This window comes from Lissotriton vulgaris, chromosome 8, assembly GCF_964263255.1.
Source record: "Lissotriton vulgaris chromosome 8, aLisVul1.2, whole genome shotgun sequence".
Classification (NCBI taxonomy): Eukaryota; Metazoa; Chordata; class Amphibia; order Caudata; family Salamandridae; genus Lissotriton; species Lissotriton vulgaris.
In genome coordinates, this window is record NC_141696.1 from 1,123,139,064 (window position 1) to 1,123,159,076 (window position 20,013).

General features: G+C 43.9%; 1 protein-coding gene across 1 annotated transcript in view; it reads left to right on the forward strand.

Moving 5' to 3' along the window:
- Positions 1 to 1,625: 1,625 nt before the first annotated feature.
- KPNA3 (karyopherin subunit alpha 3) overlaps positions 1,626 to 20,013 on the forward strand; it is an 855,988-nt gene continuing 837,600 nt past the window's right edge. The window contains exon 1 of the mRNA XM_086934956.1: positions 1,626 to 1,838. Within this exon, the coding sequence (XP_086791082.1) occupies positions 1,770 to 1,838 (69 nt within the window). The 5' untranslated portion in view covers positions 1,626 to 1,769. The remainder of the gene's footprint in view (positions 1,839 to 20,013) is intronic.

A 20,013-nucleotide genomic window follows, 5' to 3' on the forward strand; every position in this document is an offset into this window, starting at 1 on the left:
CTACAACTCAAAATAATTATACTACTAACTTTCTACAATATAATACCTATTACTTTATAGTACTCACTACTACTCTACTACACACTATATAAAACTATCTACTACTCACTATTACTCACTCTACAACTCACTCTCTACTACTAACTCTCTAATACTCATTTTATAATACCCTACTCAAACTATTCTAATAACTATATCTACAAAATACTACTCACTCATTACTACTCACTATAACACTCTGTATTATAACTATCTTATACTCTACTACACTTTACTAACTACTCAATCTACTACTACTGTAAGCTACTCACACATTACTCAATCTCTACTACTCTCTAATACTCTCAATTCACACTCTACTACTAGCTCAACTAATCACACTAATACACCCTCTAACTACTCTCTACTACATACAAGTCAAACTCCTCACAACTCACAAAATTACACTATCCACAATTTTATACTCACTCTCTACTACACTCTAATACTAAAAAGTACTAACTAACTACTGCTCTCTAATATATACTCTACTTTAAAAGTCATTTGCTACTCACTCCACTAAATAGATATACTACTCCATATACTATCTATAACTCACTACAATACATCTATTTCTATCCAGTACTTGTCATTACTCATCACTACTCTGTCTCTACTACTCACTAAATCCTACACGCTCTCTACATACTATCTACTACTCACTCTATACTACTCTCCACTAATCTACACTACTCACTAACTACTATTGCCTACAACTAACTCCTACTCTACTCTATACAAGTACACTCTCTATTAATCAACTAGTCACTCTCTACTATTAATAACTGCAAATACTCTCTAATACTTATCTATTGCCATTGTAAATGACAATACCTTATATTAATTGGTGTAAAAAAAATAAATGAAATCAATAACATTTGCAGTGCCAATAGCTCTAACTTTAACAAAGACAAGACCACTGCATTGTAATTGCTTGGTTTTTTTTTTCCGCAGAAGCCTTAGCCACCATGCCCACCTCAAGTCAACGCTTTCCGTGCTTAAGTTATACCCACGTGAGAACATAAGGCATTCTTACTGATAATCATCCCCACTCGAGATGGCCGCTGCGAAATGGAGTACTTCAAAAAAGATCAAGCGAATACGTTCTAGTCTCTATTAAAAATGGATTTTGCATGGGGGCGACAGAAGGCAGCAATCCCCGTGAAGCTTCTTCTGGCAGCCGCACAGGTTCAGAGACACAAAAGAAAGACAGTGATATTTGGTACTTGACGTTGAACTGATGAATACGGCACCATGGCGGAGTTTCCTCGATTTGAATCTCTTTCGTACACACTCGCTTCATGTGTGCCTCTATTGAATGGGTAGCAGCCACATACATGCCCACTGTTTAGACTATTCGTGTAAACACGTACTCGCAGCTCTAGAATAGAATAGCCACAAGCTGACAAGAAGTGTTAAGGTGAGCTGTCTATATATAAGGGATAAGTTGTTCCTGCTTCGGTTTCTATTGTGCCTCATACTACCTGAACGGTAATCCTGCACCATGGGACACATGGAGTTCACCCACACCCAACATGTCCGACCGGTGTCCTTCTGCCTTTTTGCTGTAGCCTTTAGTTGTTTACGCACCTCGTTCCTGACGTCACAGCCGGCGCTCTGCCGAAGCTGAGGGTGGGGGCAGGGTAGGGCTCGGCCACCTCCTGGCGGGCGGCGCGCGCAGTAGCAGCAGCAGCTCCTCGGAGTCCCGAGCCTCGGCCGCACGCAGCACCATGGCGGAGAGCGCCGGCCTCGAGAATCACCGCATCAAGAGTTTCAAGAATAAGGGCCGCGATGTGGAGGTAAGACTACATGCCGCCGTTGGCTGCCACCGGAGGGGAGTGCGGACTAGAGGCAGGCTCCGGCCTTCCTGGGCGCGGTCTTTTGCGCAGGGGGCCCCCCGAAGAGGTGAAGCTGTCCAGGTGTCACTAGGACCCACACCTATCAGCTGAGCAGGCCAAATTGGGCTGTAGGGAAGTGCTGAATCTAGCGACAGCCTATGCGGGGATTTAAAGCCAAGGGTGGACGGGCGGGCCTGCCTTGAGTGCACTGACAGCCTCATAGAGGGGGCCCGGTGTCCCCGCCCCACCTTCAGCTCATTGAGCTCCTCTTTGACTGCTTGTTGTACGGTTTGGGAGGTGGGCTCAGAGATGAAATGATTTCACAGCACTTTATAGCTATTCTAAGTATATTAAGTAGCAGTAAGTGCCATCCATTGCACCCGTCCTCTTCCAAATGTCGGTATTTCGCCAGTCTCAGTTCCCGATCTTCAGAAGCTGCCGGCATGCGAATGGCTTGGTTCCTCTTGGGCAGAAGAGCGGCTGTACCAGACAACCGGTCCTCTGGGGAAGTCTACTGTGTGGCGGATGATTGCCCGTCTGTTTTAGAATATTATAATCTTTTGGAAACTGTGTAGCTTGGTCTAGCAGATGTTGTGCTTTGTAATCTTGTTTGGTTTACGTATATGTTGGCCAGAGCAATATTGTAATTATGTTCTGTTGTGTGAAAGTGACAGGGATCCTTGATAGGCGCATTAACATTTTAGTTTATAACCCACATAGCATCTCTGTTAAGAAATTCCACTCCTGTGCTGTCATGAGCTTGTCATAATTACTGATGGTTTTCTTTTCAATGATGCATATAACATTTTGGCCGAGTGGCATTTATTGGAACCCAGTTCCACTAGTTAATTGTCAATTTAATTATTTGGCTGTTTCTGACTGCCACTAGTTGTCAAGCTGTCAAGCCCGTTTGTCCTTTCTAGGAGCCACGCTAGGGTGACCTCATGGATGAGCCCATTCCCATCAGCCTGTGCCTATGACTAATTCTTAAACCTGTCACTCTTTGTTTACCTCTCTTATATTCAAGTTTTCATCTACAGTTTTATGGTAGCTTTTATTCTCTTAACATATTCTAAAAGCTTGGACGTATGATATTGTGTTTATACTGCGCTTACTACTCCTGACGAGGTGTAGAAGTGCTTTTCGTCGAGGAGCACGCTACTTCGGAACCCACAACAAATTTGTGGTGGGTTGGGAAATACGTGTTAATTTAAGCAGTGGACATATGAGTGTTAGTTGGGATGTAGTATTTGACAGCCTTTTGACTCATTGTCATTTGTTACACTGTTAAATGTATTGACTATCAATCCACAAGATCTTAGTTGTGAGCGTCTCTAGTATTTTCCTTGAAACTGGTTCTGATCAGAGTGAAATGACTGTCTTCTTAAACGGGCACATCCGGAGTATGTTTTGGGGAGCATGGCTCGCAGTAATAACAATAATGTTTAAATGCATTTGGGCATAGGTGTGGTGAGTTCTTCAGTAGAATTTTATTGCAATGTAATCTGTTCTGGTGTATTATATTATATTTTAATCATGAATATCTAGGACCTTGTATATTTTATAGCTCGTATAGGAACATTTAGCAAAAAATAATAGCATTGTACAGGTGGATATACTGCCCCCCCCTCCCCCCACGCCCTTGGGCATTTCTGGAACATCTATCTTTTAACAGTACCTTAAGAAAAGTAACATTCGTGATAGATGGATATACGATATATGCTTTTTCTTTGTAACAATGATATTAAAGTCTCCCTCATAGTTTTTCGAAAACTACAGATGGTTCAGTTTGGGAGAGGACCATTTGCCTGAACAAGTGAGTATTTAAATACAACTTTATAGTGGAAATGAAGGCTCGTTTCTTTCGGAATACTTGTAAAAATGGCAGATGGGCCCATTTTTAAAGTACATTATCATTTTGCCGATTCTAGAATAGAAACCAGTAGACTGAACATTCGTAATCGCAGGGTGGGGATGTCATGTACTTGATAGTTGATATCATGTACCTGATAGTATTTTGTTGAAAAGTGAATTCATGGCACTACCATTTTTGTAAGATCAGTGCTACAAAATTGTAGTTTCATAAGAAAAACATTTCTTTTTAGCAGTGCAGACTTTTCATGTACTGTTACCATTTCTAAGCTGTAAAAGGCCTTTACAAGTTAGTTGCACAACCCTGGATTGTTGAACAAGACCATGTGCTATTTCTAATGAATCTGCCACAGAGCGCCTACATGTTGCTCTGTGCAGAAACTATATACTAGGGGTAAATAAGTTTTGAGATTGAAAGGCACAGCTATATGAGCTTCTTTTGCTCCAAATGTGTCCAACCCCAATGTTGATTATCCTGTAAGGACATACATCTATCATTAGCATAATCATGTCCAAGTACATTCACGCAAAGCAGGGGACAATGTACATGGTATACGTGGACTTGTCCTCTGCTTTCGATTGCGTATCCCACGCGAAGCTATGGACCCTTTTGAGAGATATGGGGGTGGACCCTCCACTCCTGGATTTCCTAAGAGAACTATATGCGGAAGCTTCTGCGAGAGTGCGCTACGGGACAAAGGGAGAGCTTACTGCGTCATTTAGAGTAGAGCGAGGAGTCAGGTAGGGGTGCGTCCTTGCCCCCTTCCTCTTCTCCCTGTATACTAACGGGTTAGAGGAGAAGATGTTGGGGGGGGGGGGGCAGGACCTGCCAAGATTAAGACAACGCCTGATCCCCGCACTGCTCTACGCGGATATCCTGGCCCACACATCAATAGAACTCCAGAAATCCCTGAATAAATACGCTGAATTTATGAGCGCTTTAGACCTGCACATAAATGTCAAAAAAACCTTTGTTATGGTGGCTGGTGGAGGGCGAAAACGCACAAAGAATATCCACCTAAATGAACAAAAACTTGAGGACCCCCCAGTACCCTTATTTGGGCATAATGATAGACGAAAGACTAAATTGGAAAGCAGCCATTGAGTCCAGGAGACACCTTTTTAAGAGGGCTATCGTTGCTTTGATGAACTTCTCACAAAGACTCGGAAGGAGACCACCAGTTGAGTTGCTAAAAATTTACTCCGCAAAATGTCAAGCCATCGCTCTATATGGGGCCGGTGTATGGGGACACGCTGATGTTTGCTCTCTCCAAATCGCTGAGAACTCGTTTATGAGATTTCTTCTATCTGCCCCAAAGTGTTCTTCCATCTACGCATGTCACGCGGAACTGGGAATCCCCTACATAGAGGATTTGATAAAAGTTCAGCCACTGTTACTCTGGAGACGTAGCTGGTTATCGGACAAAAACATGCTGACTAAAAACATCCTAGAGGACTCAATGGCACTGGATCGCGCGCACAAAATAGCCTGGCTCACCTATGTCAAGCGCTTCTTCACAGATCTGGGCCTGGAAAGATACTATCTCACTCCTACAACTCTAACTGAGATAACTAAGAAAGAGCTGAAGCAGAAAGCCATGAGCCATCTAGAGACTCTTAGAATTTCTCTGCTTTCAACCAAACAATCTGTGCAACATGCAAATATGGTACAGCTCACTCCACAAATTCAGCCCTATCTCACATTGGAAATCAGCACATACGATAAGATGCTCCTGACTAGATTCAGACTCAACCTCTTCCATAGACTAGTGGCTTTCCCAAAAAAGAACACTTGGGATACAAACCTGACTTATTGTCCATGTGACAATACCTCTCTACAGACGTGCATGCACACGATATTGTTTTGTAAATACTTTCACCCCCATAGAAAAATTTGGTTATTCCCACTGCTAAAGTCTTGGGGTTTCAGACCATGCCGCCCGGCTATGCTATCCCTACAGATGCTAGACTCTGAGCGCACCTGCTATCATGTATTGAATTTTTTAAAATGCATTATTAGGCATAGGAATAATCTTTAATACTGAATGAATCTATTTCTTTTTCGGAAATTCTACTAATGTACTATGTTACAATTCTTATTGTTGCTTTTACGGTTTTACAATGACAAAAACCGAATAAAGAATTTATTATTATTAATAGCATTGTACAGGTGGATATACTGCCCCCCCTCCTCCCACGCCCTTGGGCATTTCTGGAACATCTATCTTTTAACAGTACCTTAAGAAAAGTAACATTCGTGATAACAACTTTATAGTGGAAATAAAGGCTCGTTTCTTTCGGAATACTTGTAAAAATGGCAGATGGGCCCATTTTTAAAGTACATTATCATTTTGCCGATTCTAGAATAGAAACCAGTAGACTGAACATTCGTAATCGCAGGGTGGGGATGTCATGTACTTGATAGTTGATATCATCTACCTGATAGTATTAGTATTTTGTTGAAAAGTGAACTTATGGCACTACCATTTTTGTAAGATCAGTGCTACAAAATTGTAGTTTCATAAGAAAAACATTTCTTTTTAGCAGTGCAGACTTTTCATGTACTGTTACCATTTCTAAGCTGTAAAAGGCCTTTACATGTTAGTTTCACAACCCTGGATTGTTGAACAAGACCATGTGCTATTTCTAATGTATGTGCCACAGAGCGCCTACATGTTGCTCTGTGCAGGAACTATATACTAGGGGTAAATAAGTTTTGAGATTGAAAGGCACAGCTATATGAGCTTCTTTTGCTCCAAATGTGTCCAACCCCAATGTTGATTATCCTGTAAGGACATACATCTATCATTAGAGCAACCCATACCATCAAAATATCCGGTAGTGGCTAAGGACATTAATGATCCTTTCTTGACCGATGAAGGAAACCATAAGACTTGTCCTATTTTTTAAGTAACTTTGCATCTGTAGCACAGACCTAACTTTAACCCACACTTCATGCAGTTTTTGCATAAACTACTTGCAGATCTGTGTGTAAAATGGTAATCTCTGTTTTGTCTAGACCATAAGCTGACCTAGAAAAATGCCTTCTTTGATTTATCACAACTTTCATCCACACGTTTTAGGAGACCATCTCCCATAAGGACAATTTTTGAGAATCTGTTGCCACTGCTCCCTGAACGATAATTTATTCAGTCAAGCAGAGACTCTTAGCTACAAATTGGAAGAGAGGGTGCCCACGTACATGGGTATAGCCTCAGAGGTGCCTTATTTACACTGAAACAGACAGTGGCGGGCAGGTTAATAACATCACATGAATTCCTATTATCATACCTCCAAAATTATTACAAACGTTTCTTCTCAGCAGTGGATGTTTTTTTTTTAAATGGGACCTAATCAAAGATATCGACTGGTGAAAACGAACACCGGTTAACAAGCAAAATACTATCATCCTACAGCGTGGTTGAACTCCTATAAAAGATCACAATATATTTGGTAAATGTATTGTTTGTGAATTTTCTTCTAATACCAAACTTTGTACATGCAGATAAAATGTTTGCACTTAATTTCCATTCAAATTATAACGTCAACAATGTACTTTATTGTATATTGTCCCTGCCCACCTAATCTATATTAGGCAAACAAGTCAGAAAGTTAAAAACCACAATGCAGCAGGATATAATATAAAATCCATACAACACTATTGTCATTATACTATTTGGACGCCAGTCCTAATGAGAACCAATCGGTATGGCAAGTGATTAACAAAGAGAGCAAACCCCAAAAGGAGCAACATAGCCCCCATTTGTGGTACATTAGAACTGAAAAGATGGATTATCATCTGGGAATTGAACACTGAATGAATCAAACAACGTGGTCTAAGTCAGTGTTTCCCAAACTTTAGAACAATTAACTTTTGCAACCCACTGTCCTTTAGTGGACTTAAGGCAGAGCAGTTTTTGAATGCAACTAAATCCTTGTTGAACCGCATTATCATTTATATACTACAAATGTTACTTTGAAATAGCCACTAAATTTGCACAGACATACCTTTTTACTGCTACACAATTTATAATTTGTGGAAATCGATTTTCTGTGAGTATTTATCATTTGTGCATCACCAAGTAAAGTGTCAATTTGTTTTGATCCTATTAAAATCTGTTTCCAACACACTTCATAATTACAAAAATGTGCTTCATTTATGCATTCCGAACTCTTAATGCATACAGTTAATTTACAGATATTTACATTTTGTTGTGTTGTGCAAAAACCCCTTACAGCCTTTCCTTTCAAACTTCCTGTACTCCAGCAAGATTGTCACATAATTCACTTTAAAAACTCCTCTCACTTTGTGGTCAAAGAAAGAAAAGTAACCCCCATGTTAAAAGAATATCCTGCAATTTGTCACAAGACTTAGCCCGACATTTGACCTCAGTTTAAAGCACTGTTAAATGTGACAAGATAAACACAATTGAAAGCTCGTTTTATTTATTGCTTGGACTTTCCTCACACACCAAAAATCTTATACCGACCCATTGTTTGAGAAACGCTGGTCTAAGTTTGTAGGTCCCAGTTTTGCTCCTTGTGTTTGGAAATTATTTCATATATTATGCTCTTCTGACAATAGAGGAGTTAAGTGGCAATGAACCAAAATGTATTAATAAGTTAAATATTTCATATATTTTTGTATGCTAATATATTTTTATGTCTTGTAGCACAGAAGTGATTGGATATATGACTTTCTAATGCAAACCTCTGGATTATTGGTTCTGGCCGTTAGTTATAGCTTAATGCACAAAAGGCCTCCAACTCCATTTATTTAGCTAGCAAAAAAGGTTTAGGACTGGGGAAAGAAACGGTAAACTAGACTCTTCCCCCCTCTACCCCTCTTTGCATCATCTCATACCTCTTTTATTAGTCAGATCTCCCAAACAAGCCTTTCTAGACCCTTCTCTCTTACCTTTCCCTCCTCTGCCTCCCCTTTACTCATCCTAGACCTCCTACTGACTACTATGAGCTAAAAAGCTAAACAAAACAACCAAAAAACCTTTCTAGACCCTCCCCTCTTCTATCCATTCACTATCCTTTTCAATCCGGATAACAGACTAACATGTCCACTGCTCAAATTAATTTAATATTTCCCTAAACTAATTCACCACAAATACTTTTTGGGTTCTGTAGTAGCGTGTTACTCGCTGTGAAAGAGATTCAACGCCTCGTCCGGGGTTGTAAGCACTGTATTAAGGCAATTACAGAGGAATAAATATCATTGCAAACAGATCCAAATCAATTTTGAAAACGTATTTCATAAAATTTAGACTTCTTTAATTTTTTTAAAACATTTCGTATATTTTTTTACAGTATTTGCATACATATAAACATGTTTCATCTATTTATTTATTGTACTTCTAAGGCGCATCTGTCACCTTGCAGGCATCCTGGCGCTAAACCTTTCAGAAATACACACTACGAGGCCACACTACAACATGTATTAAATCTTTGGGAAGAGCCATGTTTTTAGCTTATTCCTGAAAGGCAGAATCTCATTAATTTGTCTGAGTTCCAGAGGCGGGGCATTCCAGAGCCTTGCTGCCGCCACCTCAAAAGATCTGCCACCTGATCTCACCTTCCTGAATTTAGGTACTTTCACCAGCTTTGCCCCTGAGGAGCGCAGATTTCTCATAGGTACATTCCAGGAAAATTTCTTTTGAAAGGAGACCGATCCCATCCCATTGAGGGCCTTAAACGCCAGGCAAAGAGATTTAAATTGAACTCTCTGCCTTAGTGGCAGCCAGTGTAGTTCCGCTAAAGCCTGTGAGGAAGAAGACCTTCTAGGCCAACCCAGGGCCAATTTGGCTGCCATAGATTGTATTCTCTGTAACCTATCCAATAGGAAGTTGGGAGCTTCCAGCAATAGGGCGTTACAGTAGTCTAATCTACTGAGAATGGTACTACGCACTATCACTGTACGAGCCATGGAGGGCAGAAGGGGAAATATCTTCCTCAGTGACCTAATGATGGCCAGACTACAGCCCACTGTTTTTGTCACCTGCGCTTCTAGCGTTAGCTGACAGTCAAAGAGAACGCCTAGGTTACGGACTGTCTTTACAGGTTCCAATGGCGTCAAAGTGTCTAAAGGCCAAAAATTGCTAGGCAGCCCACGAGGACTCCCGCCCTGTTTAAAAAAAAATGTTGGCATGTATCAAACACATTTTGCCAAAAGATGATGTAGGGTAATGGTAAAAGTATATGCAAAGTGGATCCGTACTGTAATGTGGCAATTACATGGTTGTCGTTTCAAGGGGGGTTGGGTCTACTTGTTCATCGTCCAAAGTCAACATGAAACTTTTTACCTATGACCCCAAAGAATATGTCCTGGGCGACAGGGATTCCACACCCCTGCTATCTCTTTTGTAATGGCTGTAAATGTACAGTCCCTGCATAGAAAATGTAATTTCACTGGTTCTGTACCCCTATGGTCTGGTTGTTCCTATTTTATTTTCAGTGGTCTCCTGTACCAGGCGAGCTCTCAGGTGTGCACTTTAAACACTTTCTTTTTAATGAAAACTTTGGTTTTGGTGTCTTCACTTTGTTGAGCACAGTATTTGCCGGTGTAGTTGATTATCCTTTTGCTGTATTGGATACTGTGTTATAAGTGGTGGCCTAGAATAGGTGATCTTCAGTTTTCCGTTTGTCCTCTAGCAGTGGTTGCCTGTGATTGTTTCTAGCTCTCTTGAAGCACTGGTGACTATGCATCTCGGATAGCCTCTTTGGGTGAGTTTGTCTGCAAGTTGTCTGCTTCAATATCGTAATCATTGAGTGAACAATTGTGGTGTAAGCGCAGGAACTTGCACCTGCAGATTATTCCGGAGTGTTAGTTTTACACTACAAACCTTTCCATCCTCTGTTGCTATCAGTTGGTTTGTATTGTATGCCTGTTGTTAAAACCTTGTTCTTTGCTATAATTTAGAGGTCGAGGAATGGTGGGGATATTTGTTTTCATGGTATAAGTGAAATGCAGAAATTAGTTGAAATTATTGCCCCATTTAATGACGTCTTTGGCTGTAGTCTCATCTCTCTTCTATATGACCAGCACTTCCTCATTGTACCGCCGCCATATTGTGATACCATTCCTGAAGCTGTTGTCAGAATAAATAACCTAGTCTCAAAGTAGTGGACCTATAAAAATGCTAAACTGGGAGAAAAGGTGCTTCCTATGGAAGTTCCATGTGAATTCAAACTAATTCTTTGTCAAGGCTATTCTTGCAAAGGTAATGAATTCTCTGAAAACCATGTTCCAGTTTTAATTGCATAGGATTCCTTCTATGTCCGTGATCGTCTCTTCTTGCAGTACAATTGTTTGACGTGTTAATATTTTCCATTCCGCTTCTAATTCAGATACGCCAGTGTAATTTTAATCTGATGAATGGACCATTGATATTCTGCCAGGCTGAAAGGTTGGCTGTACGTGAGTGGCTCATCATATCAATTTCATTTGGATAAAAGAACGAATATATTGTTGACCTGATCTCTCAAAAAGTCTGACCAGCCACTTGTCAATCAATGCACTTTACAGTGAAGAAATGCCCAGTTTTTTCTATATTTACAACAAGGGGTGGTGAGGGACAGAGTCTCTGAATTAAGCAGAATACTCTCACCCAGTCAAGAGATCAGGGCTAGATCCAACACCGTTAGCTTGTCTCCTTTCTGGTGAAGAATTGGCTTGGTAGTTTAGTCTGCCCTGTTCCCATGATGCACTGGGCCAGGGACAGACTGATTTGCATATAGCCAGGTTCTGAGCTGGGATGGGGCAGTGAGATAAATAACGGTGATGGATCAAGCCCTGATCTTTGGACTGGGTAAGAGTGGTCTGTTTAACTCAGACACTCTGTTCATCACCACCCCCTTTGCTAAACAGTTTTTTCTATGGGCTGTTTTTTTTTTTTTTGGGGGGGGATTTTTTTTTTAGGTTTGAATACTGCTCAGGAGGCACGTCGTCCTTACATCTGCACCTGTTGTAATGGATATCATTCCTTAAATAAATACATGATGGCATTGACCAAAAAATATTCTCTTGTTGATCCTTTTTATAATTTGTGTTTTTAAACGAATCAACAATTGTTGATGGTATTTATAATGCAGGCAAAAATATGTATAGCTCTTTTGGTGTGGAGCCATTGCTTTTTCTCTGTACTTTTTCTAAGCTGGGCGGCCATACAATAATTTTGAAATTTGCTTTGATTTTTTAAATTTTTTTTAATTTAATATTTTATTGAAACAAAAGTAGTCATCATCCATGTGGCAATCCATACATTACAGAATATGCATAATGGGCATTACATAAAGAACAGTACATCAAGAATCCTGACAACGTAGAGGTCCGGCCCTTGCCATGGCCATATCAGCTGTGGGGGAGCTACAGAGTTCACCCCTGTATACATTCCAATGTCCACATTTCATATCCCATTTCTCAGGACACCCCCTGACCTTATATACAGTTTTCTCAGGCAACATGCATTTGTCCATTGCAGCCACCCAACCCTCCAAAAGAGGTCTCTGTGGGGCGCCCCGTTGCATTGCTATTGCGCGTTTCACCAGCAGAAAGACGAGGGCCACCCACTGAAGTTACATCTCCGTGAGGTCTGTGGCGTCCCAAATGTTAAGGAGCCCTCCCTTAGGTGACAGAGGGAAAGGTTTTCCAAGTGCATCCGTCATTTTTCGGGCCGCCCTCTCCCACAGGTGTTGGATTACCGGGCAGTCCCACAGGATAAGATTAAAGGAGCCCATGAGGCTGCAACCTCTGAGACGTACATCATCCGTGCGCCTACCTATCCTAGCCGGGAGAGGACATATAGGTTCTGTTGGAACCTGGGATGTCAGGCCACCTAGGGTAGCCTGGCCTAGGGTAAGACACATTCACTAGAGGCACATGTGTGAAGGTTGCAAACCACCCAGTAGTAAATCCACGCAATAACACCCAAAAATGACGCTACACCAATATTTGGAAAAATACGTGCTTGTTTATAAAAATATTCTTTGTTTTTTCTGTCCTTTTAATTCACAGCTTAATATGGTACATTTTGTCAGGAGAATTATTAATACTCTTAAAGTTGCCAAAATCATGTCGTAACACAGTTCTGTTAACTTAACAGCACATTACATCTAGTTAGGAATTTGATATCCTTCTCAAAGTTAACAATACAATCCCCCTACTCGGCTTGTCACCTTCGCATCACAGAACAGTAGTTCCCATGTAGTAGAGACTGTCCTCCTTTAAGAAAGGTTACACATTTCCTTCCTCTCCACTACTGATGACCAGGAGGTCTGGCTATACCCTCAAATCTCCCCCCCCAAACATAGACTGGCTCTTCTGGGGAAATGACCTACTGTAGGCAATTAGCCGGTCTGGGTATTCCAGATAAAACAACATTCAATGTAGACCCTTCAGGGATACCTCATGGGCGCTGCACACTTTGGGTCAGATTCTCTGCTTTAAGTATCTGCGATGTCTCACTTCCCTGCCCTCGTTTTAGTTTCCCTTTGAAAACCACTCCCCCTTCTGAATCACCTCCTTACTTGTGGTAGAATTGTCAGTTGGGGTCTTGATACGCCAGAGGGAGGGGGAAATTTTCCGGCAGGACAAAGGAGCCGAACGCTGTCAAGGCTCACCAGCCTCTTGGGCCCCTCAGCTCTCCTCTCCCGCTCGAGCCAGCTCCTCCGTGTGGCGCTCGAGCAGGGAAAGGAAGTTACCGCAATGCCTTCAAGCCGCTGCTGGGCTCCTCAGCTCTCCCCTCCCGCTCACACCAGCTCTTCCGTGTGGCGCTCGAGCGGGGGAGAGATGATACCACAATGCTCACAAGCCGCTGCTGGGCTCCCGGCGCTTCCCCGTCTGGTCCCGCCTCCACCTTCCTCAAGGGGAACGGCGCGACCGGGCATGCGCGGGAGAACAGCGGCTCAGGATGGAGTCTGCTCGGCTCACTGGGACTGCCTCCTCCGGTCCCGCCCCCACGCGCCAGCAGACACGTTCCTTTGGCAGGGCCAGCACTGACTCGAAACCGGGAAAAAGAAAGGGCACTTCTCCTCACAATACCACCACCGCCGCAGCCACCGGATACAGGGCAACGTAGGTGGGCTGAATCGGGCGGCCAGTGCACTCTGTGGCGCCTCGCTGAGAGCACGTTTCCAGCCCCACCACAGTCACTTCAATTCCTCCTTGGCAAGGCTGCCCCAGGTAACGGGGAAAGGGGAAATAGGTTTGAGTTTTATGGCGATTGACTCCTCTCCTGCTCACAGTCCCTTTAGCTGAAGATAGAAGTATCCTGGAGTCACTTCCCTCAAGTTTCGCCCTAACGCCTCTATTCCTACTGGGTAGGGGGGGGGGGGGGGGAAGGCTTCCCTCAGAAACAGTCTCTCTCACCCACGCCTTATACTGGGACCAGGGGAGAATTGGTGCCCAGGGTCTCCAGGATTTCTCACCCAGCGGGGTCAGGTCAAATAACCAAAGGGAGGTCGGGTAGTGAATCAATAAAGAGCGTCCCTAGACTGGGAGGTCAACCCTTTGACTTTCCTACCCCCACCTTCCGCTACAGCCTGTCCTCCAGCCAGCCCACACTGCAAGACAAAATGGCTGACCAGCATTCCGCCTTTTATAGGCTGACTCTCAGAGGTCCAGAAGGGACCAGAAGGCTCTGGAATGCCCTACTCTATCCTATGGGACAGATTCTAGGTTTGTCAGTTGGGACAGTTGGTAGCCACCATTTTGTGTCTCCAACTATATTCCTGTCAGAAAAGGCCTCTCGGCCTGAGGTGAAAAACTATGAGGGTGAAAGAACACCTATCCCCTTGACCAACACCTTAAAAAAAAAACTAGTGGACACAAAAATTAATAAAGGTATGAGGGGCAAAAAGGAGACAAAATAAATAATTAATTGGAGGGACTACGCAAAAAGTCAGACAGGTCTAACAGGTTCTATGTAAGACTTTCAGCTGGATCAGTCTGAAACGGTGGTTGATCGCCGTTTCCCTGGGGGACATCAGTACCAACAGCCACTCGTCGTCCTCTAGGTGTCCCACGTCACCCTGCCATTTATCTCAAGGTCTGGAAGGAGTCAGGCATATTATTGCATAGTTTGCGATAGGTGCATGATATCGCCTTTGTCTGGAGGGGCTCTGAGAGCAGTCTATCCTCAAGAGGTGAGGTCTCCGGAAGGGATGAGAGATCGGGTACATAAGTAAGGATGGCATGCTTAATTTGAAGGTAGCGGTAGGCCTCGCCTTGGGTGAGAGCGTACTTCTGTTGGTCAGTAATTTACCTTTATGGATCATGTCCCCCAGAGTGGAGATGCCGATCATGTTCCACTTATCAAAACCCTGATGATGACCAAGGGAGCCGAGTTTTTGTGAAGCCCAAAGCGGTGTGGCCTTTGTGAAGATGTCGGACCATCCTAAACTTTTATTGGCGTGGTGCCAAATCGCTATCGTTTGTGTCATGGGCCCAACATACCAACTGTGCGGAAGCTTACTATATAGGGCTCCTAGGTAACCCTTCCGTCCCGTTTGATACCGCTCTAGGTGAAAAGCTCGGTTAGTAGGTGGGCCATGGAGCCAAGAATTAGTGGCCACCAATTGGGAGGCCCAGTAGTAGAGGCGTATATTCGGCAAGGCAATGCCTCCATCGTACCACCCTTGCATAAGTTTATGAAGAGCAATGTGGGGAGCCTTACTGTCCCACAAGAGGAGACATAGGTCTCCCTCTAGCGTGCGAAAGTAAGAATCGACTATAGGAAACGGGCAATTCTGTAGGACATATAAAAATCGTGGGAGTGCCAGCATTTTAAAGAGAGCCGCCCGGCCTGGGAGGGACAGACGCAACGCACGCCAGTGAGATATATCATTATGGAGTCTTTGCAGTGGGCCCTTTAGGTTTCGATCATAGAATAACTTGGGATCCGAAGTTACAAAGATGCCGAGGTATTTAAACCCGTCGTGGGCCACTGCGATCGAGTACCCTCTCGGGAGGGCAGGTGGTGGGCCTCACAGCCCATAAAGCACCGATTTGGACCAGTTTATAGAAAAAAACTGAATATTTACCAAAGTTGGTGATGACGTGTAGTAGACTGGTAATGGAGGATCTACGGGAGGAAACGTAAATAAGGATATCGTCAGCATATAATGACATTTTGTCAACCGTGTCATCACTCCACCGGAGACCCCTAATGGAGGCTATGCTGTGATTTTTAAACAGGAGTACAATCCTCTCTCAGTAATAACACTATGCTATTATTGGGACAGTATATCCTCTCTGAAGGGCTGTTGATCATTTACTGGGCAGGACCAACACTACTCTGCATTACACTTCTTAGGAGGACTGATATACTTTTCATAGACACTGTCAACGCTTCTATGCAGGGTTGGTAGGTTATCCATAGGCAGCACCCATAGTTCCCAGTGCAGCTTCCGTTCCTTTCTTTATAGGACAAATCCCACCCTTCTTGTTGGGCTACCATACATTTGTTAGGTTGTCAGCAGGGATGCCATAATGTTGTCGGCTGTACCAATAGCCAAATCTGGTGGCTCATTGGGCTAATGAATCCAGTGCATGCATTTGATTCGTCCACGTGTTTGAATTCCTAATCAACTCAGTATTTCATCCGGTTAACCCATTCTATGCGTCTGATGGTTGGGATCCACCGGACGGCTCCCGGCCGTACTCTCACATGGCACTGGAAATCCCTCAGTGTATCCTTTTAACCAAAACAGCCTCCGCTTCACCAGCTCCGGAAGCTGTTCAGGTTGTTCTAGTGAAATGACGAACAATGCCCACGGCGAACGCTGGGTGGTAGTGTATTTATGCCAGCGCGTTGATCCTATGCAGAAATGGAAGGAAATGTGATTCTTTATTAGCTAAATTTAAGGTTTACAAGGGATTCTGGGTATGGAAATGTTGGGGGGGGGGGATCAATACAAGCCACAACTTTCTGGACTCCCCTGGGTGTCCAGTTTTCAGAAATGCGTGGGTTTGATATTTTTCCCTTGAATGCTGCCGAGCCAGGGACAGAAAACTGAGGTGCCATGCTTTCCAAAACAGGTCGTTTTGCAATAATCATTTTGAGGTCTCCACAATGTTTTGGTACCTTGTCTGTCGTGGGTACTTGGCCCACCCACACAAGTGAGGTACCATTTTATCAGGAGACCTGGGGGAATGCTGAGTGGTAGGACATTTGTGTCAGCCCGATGATCCCGCAACCTTCCCATGGAGAAATGTGAGAAATTTATTTTTTTACCCCCAGCTAAATTGTAGGTTTGTAGGGGATTCTGGGTCCAAAAACCTAGGGGTATCCATGCAAGTCACACCTCTCTGGACTCCCCCAGTTGTATCGTTTTGAGAAATGTCTGGGTTTGGTAGGTTTTCCTAGATGCCCGCCGAGCCCGGGACCAAAAACGCAGGTGCTCCCCTAGCAAAACCAGGTTGTTTTGTAATTAATAATTTTGATGTCTTCACAATACGTTTTGGGCCCTTGACTGTCGTGGGTACATGACCCACCCAAACAGGGGGGGTACCATTTCTATCGGGAGACTTGGGCGAATGCTGGCTGGGTGGAAGTTTGTGACTCCCCACAGATTCCAGAACTTTCCATCACAGAAATGTGAGGAAAATAGGCTTAATTTTACAAGTTTGAGGTGTGCAAAGGATTCTGGGTAACAGAACCTAGTGAGTGCCTCACAGGTCACCTTAAACTGGATTCTCGTTTGTCTAGTTTTAAAAAATGTATACATTTTCTAGGTTTTCCTAGGTGCCGGCAGAGCTTGGGTCCAAAACCACAGCTAGGCACAGTGCGAAAAAAAAAAATCCGTTTTCGCTGGAAAAATGTGACGTGTCCAAGTTGCGTTTTGGGCCCTTTCCTATCACGGGCAAATGCTGGTCGGGTGGAAGTTTGTTGCTCCATGCAAATTCAAGAACTTTCCATCACAGAAATGTGAGGAAAATGTATTTATTTGACAAAGTTGGAGTTTTGCAAGGGATTCTGACTAACAGAAGTTAGTGAGAACCACACTCCATCCTGGATTGCCTAGGGTTCCTAGTTTTACATTTTTAAATACGTTTTCTAGGTTTCCCTAGTTGTGGGCTGAGCTAGGGTCCAAAACCTAAGCTAGGCACATTGCGAAAAAAGGGTCAGTTTTCACTGGAAAAATGTGATGTGCCCACGTAGCATTTTGGGTCGTTTTCCTGTAATGGGCTCTAAGCCTACCCATCTAAGTGAGGGACCATTTTTACTGGAGACTTGGGGCAACATAGGATTGTATAACAAGTGTTATTACCAATCGGCTTTTTATGTAATTTGTGCCTTACAAGTGTAAGGCAATGTGTAAAAAAGAAGTCCTTTTTAAGAATGTCCTCAAATCCACATGCTAGTATGGGTGCCCACAATTTCGGGGATGTGCAAATAACTACTGCAGCTAAACTCTAAATTTTGTTCCCATTTCGGAAATACATAGATGGCCTTGATATGTAAATTTCACACTATATTTTACCACATAAATTGCTATATCTCTTGTACACAATGAAAAACCTTTGCAAGGCGCAGCTCAGTTATTGACTTTGGTTACCTCGGGTTCTTGGTGAACCTGTGGGCTCTTGGTGAACCTACTAGTCCTACATATCACCAGAAGGGTCCAGTGGAGTAACAGTATATCGATTTAAAAAAATGTGCCATACTTAAAAGAAGTTACAGGTGAAAACGATGGCACAAATGGCTGTTTTTTTCCAACTCCTTTACAGTTTCTTTTTATTTCAACTGTTTCTGTAGGAAAACCTTGAAGGTTGTACACAAATGACCCCTGGCTTAATTCAGAATGTTGTCACTTTTAAAAATGTATAGCTTTCTGGGATCCATTATTGGTTTCACACCCATTGCTACCACTAACTGGAAGGAGATTTAAAACACAAAAAATAAGAAAAATAGGCTATGTCACAGTAAAATGACAAAACTGTAGAAAATGTTGATTTTCCGACAAGTGGGCCTGTTTTTGAAAGCTGGGAAGATGGTGGTTTTAGCACCACAAAACCTTTGATGCAATTTGCAGGGGAAAAAACTGATTCTTTCTTCTGCAGCACGTCGTTTGGCTAATTTCTCTGGCCTCTCTAAGGGAATCTACAAACCCTGGGTACCTTTAAAATCCCCAAGATGGGGGGGCGTGGCTGGCAGCCGATCATGGCGGCAGCATAAGGGACGAGCTCCGCTGCTGAAGCGGCCTCTTCGTCAATCCGACACATAATCCGGCACAATTTTCAAGCCCTATAGGAGGGTACCAGAGCCCAGGACCGGGTGGTGTAAGCAGCGACAAGCGGCGATACAATCCGACGTCTGGGGACCGAGATACGTCGTGGCCGAGGTTCGGCCTAATCCGACCTCCTGAGCCGGGGTCTCCCCTGGTCGAGTGGCCCAGCAGGAAGTACAGGCGGACCTGGGAATCTGGACCGGAAGTGCACGCTGACCGCGCGGGACGGCAGAACGAGTGCCTCCCGGGCAGTCAGACGCGGCGAAGCACGCAGGAAACAGGAGTGTGGCGGACAATAGCATTCTCGCCGGTGCCCCGGCCATCCCCGATATCGAATAGGCGGCTCTAAGTGTGAAGGAACCTGTGACGACGAGGGGCATCTGCCATTTTCTAGAACGAGGAAGGTGCTGCGCACTTGGTGAATACCGGCACTCTTCGCCCTACGGAACCGAGGCTTGAACACAATATATTTGGTTTGGGTGGTGCGATTACACCGCTCCGGACACCCTGGAGCGTAGAAGCACGAGGAGCTCGAAATCCAACGGAATGGCGGGGAAAGGTCCCAGGGGCGGCGCCACACAGACCCGCATCGAACGGTACACCTCCGACAAGCCAACTACCTCCCCGGTAACGGGGAAAGATCCGGGAGGCAAGACGACTGACACCCTGGGAGGAAAGAAGGCGACACTGGACGATGTAATGCATGCTCTGGCTCAGCTACAGACGACAGTGGGTGCGATTTCCACGGATGTCACCTTGCTCAGAGCAGACCTCCACAAAATGTCGGAGAAGGTTAAGAACGTGGAGGTGGTTACGAAATCTCTAGTGGAGGACGTCTCCGAACTTCAACGGGAAATGGGGAAGATGGCGCAAGACAATAAACTGCTCCGGGAGAAACTGGATGAACAGGAAGGGCGTTCGAGGCGAAACAACATCCGTATTATTGGGGTACCGGAGTCGGAGGGAATTAAAGTCATGGACCTCTTTGTGGAGAGCCTGATCACGGACTAACTTAAGCCGAAAGGAT